The 5,904-nt window shown below is 34.1% G+C and overlaps 1 protein-coding gene across 1 annotated transcript; it reads left to right on the top strand.

Moving 5' to 3' along the window:
* Positions 1-565: 565 nt before the first annotated feature.
* Positions 566-5,904, top strand: LOC117326491. Its single transcript, XM_033883242.1, has 6 exons — positions 566-617; positions 1,469-2,214; positions 2,691-2,927; positions 3,822-4,025; positions 4,678-4,733; positions 5,084-5,904. The coding sequence occupies exons 1-6, from the start codon at positions 566-568 to the stop codon at positions 5,709-5,711; spliced, it is 1,923 nt and encodes a 640-aa protein (XP_033739133.1). The 3' UTR covers positions 5,712-5,904.

Raw genomic sequence — 5,904 nt, 5'->3', positions numbered from 1 at the left:
ATAGGATTTGTAATGCTGCCATCATTGTGCGTTGCAGAACGTGTACATAAAAAATTATAAATGTAAATAATAATATAGAAAGAAGGAAAGAAAACGAAAAACATGGATGACTTAAAGTTGATGTTCTTTTTAGGGTGTATTTTAAGACTTCTTTAATAGCTTTTGTAGACCAATGATACTCCAATATTGTTATTTACTGTAAATGTGCATATTTGAAAAGCAACCCTATTTTACTACGTCATTAAGGTAAATATAAATCTCTAATTGGCGTTTTTTTTTTTATCAATTAACTGCACTAATATGTTGAAATTTGACAATACGCTATTGAGTTCGATCAAGTTGAAGGCAATATGTAGACACCATGTCTCTTACATCTATTGTGTTTGCCGTACCTGCAGCCGACGGATACACCCATACAATAGTTTGTTAACTAAGCTATTTAATTAATGACGTATTGATACCGACGTATAGTATCCAGATACAGTTATACATACCATTGCTATATGTACCTATAGCCTTACTAGCATCTATTTTGTTGTAGACTTGAGACTATCATGTAATCACGATGTCAAACATTTCATCAACCACCCAACTACCAATCTCCACTGATAACACAGGTAAGCCTAAACATGACGCTGTTACTATGGCAACTACGACAAATATTTCGAATTATTTACATTTTTTTTTTTACTTTTATTTGAGACTGATAAGATGTGGAGCCAGTTAATAAAGCCATTATTAATATATTAATACTACCATTTGATGGTAATATAACATATTAATACTACCGTTTGATGGTAATATAACATATTTATATTACACAGTACTGGTCAAATTGCACTCTTCCTTTCAATAGCATTTCATTTTACTATATATAAATAGGAGCTGAAATAAAATCAATGTAAATTAAGATTTTTGACCCCATCCCATCGGTTTCTGGAGTGCCACACCCTTAATATATAAACAAGAGGGTCCTAGAGGAATCTTAACGCCCACTATTGAATTATCTTCATCAGTTCTATTATGAGACTGATCTACTGTTATGGTATAACAAGAAAAGCCTACAAATCGCCTGTGAATTAGAACTAGCAATACTTCAAATGTCATAATCTGTAAAAGGACACAATTATGTATCGCGTCCATTTAAATAAGTTTTAAAATGTTTATAATTTCCGTTTCTTTTGTTTCTCTTTGGACCCGATTGGTTTCTGTGAAAAATGTATATAACGAAATACCTTGAAAAAAATGACGTAACCAATAGGAGAACAATCTATGGCGTCACACAATGAATTGTTGATACTATGCACTTGAGAATCTAAACAGTGAAACCGGTTGTGCAAAATGGAACGCCTTGGGTTGTCAGTCACTATTTTTATATACATTACTTGCATTCTGTTACCTTCAACATTTATATATAGACAGTATATATATTCTGTTTTCAATTATTTTTTGTCTATTTTATTTTCAGCTGATGTGCTATTCGGATATTTGCTCTGGATTGTGTTATTGGTAACTGTTATAGGTGTCATTGTGTCAGTACTGATTTTATCAAGGAAAAATAATTCCGTATCAGATCTCAGTTACGATGATTTACAAGAAAATACAACAGAAGATATATTTGGAAAGTCATGGGATTTCGAAACGTCGCTTTCGTCAATGGATGGTCCCGTTGATATCAATGATACTGGTGTCCGTTTGAATTTCAAGAACTATGGACAAAATCCTGAAGAAGAATCCAAGCTCTACTTACATTGTAGTGTTCATGACAATTTCAAGCTTTTAGCATCAAAATTAAATGTGAACAACGATCAAATGCTTGTATCGCCTGCTGTTGAACTGACTTTATTATCAAAACAATATTTAAATGGTTATATGGTGATAGAAATACCGGTCTGTAAATTAAAAACGTTTGAATCTCTTCGCGTTCACTGGATTGCCACGCCTCTCACCTCCTCTCTGACGAAAAAAGACATTCCATTTCAGAAGGATCCCGCATCTTCTGCTTTAGACTGTTATTACACGTGGTCAGATAATGGAACAGTCCTGGTTTATACCAATCATTTCTGTCTTTTCTTCTGCTCGTGCTTTAGATCCGATATTAGATTCGAACTCTCGGCACAGATATGTGCTCGTGTTGGACAAATTGACGGGTTCCCCACATTGAAAGTCAAATTCATATTCCTAGGAATACAAAACAGGCTGAAGAATAGACAGGTAAATATTTGAATGATGTGGAATAGTGTGGAAATATCTGGCAATATTTGGTTTTAATAAAATGAAATATTGTTACAAAGTATCATCGTAACAAAATGGACACCAATCGTTAATAAATATAAAAAGACAGCACGTTTGATTGCACAGTTACATTAATTGTAGTATATTACGATTGCAATATAGTGATCAAATACTAGTTACATATGGTGAGCAAATACTAGTTAAATGTATTGTTATATTACTGCGATTTGGTGAGCGAATACAAGTTACATACATGTAATTGTGTTGAACGGTGACGTAGTTAATAAAAAATGAATAAAGCATAAACAATAATTTTGATTTTCAAAAACATTTATACATTAATTTATTCATTTTGATAATTGTATGCATTTTGACTTGATCGAACTAAATACTATCTTGAATAAGTATATATATATTATTTACGTAATGTATAACATTAAAACAACTTATTGAAGGAAGATGAGCTGGAATCGGATATCAAGAACGGTTTTCATGTGATTGAATATGGTGAAATCAAGCTGTTAGAAAAACAGAATTCTAAGAAGAAAAGGGGGTTTCTGAGATGCAGTATTGATATACTGATGGGGGACAACTGTCCTAAGTGGGAGCACGTGAAACGAAAAAGGAACCAAAGTTCAATCTACCGAGTTGTGCAGGAAGGGGATCAATGTCCAATTTACCAGGCTGTGCAGGTAAGAAGGGGCTCAATGTCCAGCTAATGAAGCTATGCAGGTAAGAAGGGGATATATGTCCAATTTACCAAGTTGTACAGGTAAGAAGGGAATATATGTCCAATTAACGAAGCTGTGCAGGTAAGAAGGGGATCAATGTCGAAGTTACCAAGTTGTGCAGGTATTTCTTTTTGTTATGCATTATTTGATAATACAAGATCAAAGTTTCCTAAAAAATTACAGGTATCAGAAATATCGTTTTTACGCATTACCATTCAATCTCACTTTGAAATAAGGAATCTCAAACACAATAGTATATTTGAACGTTCTAGCGGTTGTTAATATACACCAACCAATCGTCCTACATTGGTATTCTGTATTATTGTGATTGGGCGATACAATGCTATACCACTTTTAGACAAGGTTTCTGTGTCACAACTTCTTTGCCACATAATCTAAGTAGTGCTGAATGATGTTTTATCTTTATAGTACCATATTCATGCTAAAAACACTTTTCCACTTATGTGTCAAATATGTAGTTATTGGATCTGGACTATATTCCTGTCCTGGAATAGTTCGTTAACTCATTTAAAGGTACTTGATATTGTTTAATTATTGTTTCAGGAGTGGAATAATACCACGTTGTAAAAACGTTAGACACCTGTTTAACCTTAATAGTATTCAACTTGTTACATTCCGAAACTTTTTTAGTTTCACCTACAATGTATTTATGAAAATATTTTTGCTTATTTTGCAATGTCCTGTGTACATTTCACAACATTCGTTATATGCTAATGCCGTATATTTTCTGGAAACATCAAGATGTATTGTGTTGTAGTGTTAACAGCTAGTTTATAAAAAAATTTGGTAAGTTATTTTCCTTTCAATATAACATTATTCTATGATTTACTCTAGGACGTGGATGTTGCAGAACTCATGAAACGTTGGCATAGAGAGCACGAACTATGTCACTGTATGACATGGTACATGAAATGTGAGAAGAGATACAGTCACAGACTACCCATTGTGGTCGATGTTACACATTCAAGTCATGATGGTAAAAGGCATCTGGACACAACGTTCACCATGGAAGTTGATATCACCACTGGACCCGACAAGGCAGGTCACAATACATATTTCCCTATTCGATCTATAGTGAAATACACGATTTAAACCCAAAATGAAATATATCATTAATGGAGCTCTCAATATGACGTTTTGTTAAACAAGTACCACTTGTTTTCCAGCTAAAATAAAACCTAAATAAACATGGAAGACAAAACGTCATTGTCCTTACTTTTTTTCAAAACACAAGGGTTGTTTCCCTTTGGACATAATCATGAAAGAAAACTTGAACGCGAATATCAAAACTACATAAGGCATTATTGATGTGTGTAATTGGATTAGTATCGACACGGTACATTTCTAAGGACCACCTTACAGGCATGGGAAAGTGGATTCAGGTTTGGCTCCAAACTGTGTTATAGCGGTATAATTTAATGTTAGGATTGTTTTACATTTAACTTAATCAAATTGTTGCTAACTGGATCAACATTCACGTGTATGTAATATAAATATGATTTTATATACACACAAATTAAAGACATCACCATACAATAAATACTAGCTTATTCCAGAACTAACGATTATGTAAATATTCAATTAACAAAGTCACTATACGCTGTGCTAGTCTTAATTTAGCTATATATTTAACATATTAATGAATTTGTCATATTGCCCATGTTAATGTTATGTTAATGATTGCCTCCAGGTTCATGACCATAATGACGTATCGGGGGACAGACTTCTGAAACCACCACATGAAAGGTAATTATCTAAACATCGCTGGCAATGATGACAACTGTTTGTTTTACCTTGTCAGAACGTAATGCGATTCCATTTATTGATAATATTAATATTTTGATAACATTCTGTTATACTAATACAGATTAAAAACATGTAATTCACTACGGTTATAGCAATGACATACAAACAATGTATGTATAACATAAACAAGCTTTTCTATATTTCAATTTAACAGTGTATTCGTGTAAATAACTAATCCTCTCGTATAAGATATCTTCTCATTATATACATGTGTGAGAGTGCATTCATTGAGAATGTGTTTTGGGTAGTTTAGTGATTGCGTTATGATTAAAGAACCCCTATACTATCAGCAGGGAGAGTGAGGAAGTCGACAGTGAACATCCGTATGATATGATACCAATCATCCCGACAGAGACCGCCTTATCACATCAATTACCAACACGAACGAACAAAGGTCGTGCCGAGACGGGAGTCCGTAACAACACCGGCTTTTTATATATTGAAACGGAGCAAGAAAGCCAGCGAAATACACCGGACATGACGTATGATTGTCCAGATTATATGTCCACCGGGAGCAATTATGCTTCAATGAACGCTCCTGTCAACGGGCTTAACAGAAGTAAAGGAATAACATCTGTATCGCCTTATGCCTCAGCAAATGTCAGTGATAGATCCAGGAGACAGCACTCACGCCACAGTAATAATATTCTTGTGAACAATTCGTCGAGTAATAAGCAGGCTGGTGGATCACGTGATCACAATGGTTCACGTGGTACATCAAGCTCACCTATCATTAACTCTGAAACAACAGATAGACATCTCCACGACCCCAATGACCGACCTCCTACCATAGGCGCATCGAATGACCCAGATGAAACAATGAAAAAGCAAATTGTTGATGATGAGCAGACAATTGCAAACTCTACAGTCAGCGACAGTCTCACGAACGGGAACAATGAAACAATAACTTTCGTTTGAAAAACAATTAACTCACTTTTCCTTGTCTCATCACAACAATTGAGACAACTTTAGTCAAAATTAGACAATTTTCTTTTGTCATAGACGCATTACGGTAGTTTTTACTGATATTAAGAGTGCAATAGTATAGAAGATCGTAATGTATTATGCAGAATGTACAAACATAATTCGTAATAGTTCGCTTAAAAACTTA

This window comes from Pecten maximus, chromosome 4 (assembly GCF_902652985.1).
Source record: "Pecten maximus chromosome 4, xPecMax1.1, whole genome shotgun sequence".
NCBI lineage: Eukaryota > Metazoa > Mollusca > Bivalvia > Pectinida > Pectinidae > Pecten > Pecten maximus.
Note: the sequence above shows the minus strand (reverse complement) of the source record. Positions and strands in the feature narration are given on the sequence as shown.

Coding starts and splice junctions, on each gene's coding strand:
- LOC117326491 (XM_033883242.1), top strand. CDS start 566: ATGTCAAACATTTCATCAACCACCCAACTACCAATCTCCACTGATAAC. Junction 618..1,468: donor AATCTCCACTGATAACACAG/GTAAGCCTAAAC, acceptor TTTTATTTTCAG/CTGATGTGCTATTCGGATAT. Junction 2,215..2,690: donor ACAGGCTGAAGAATAGACAG/GTAAATATTTGA, acceptor AACTTATTGAAG/GAAGATGAGCTGGAATCGGA.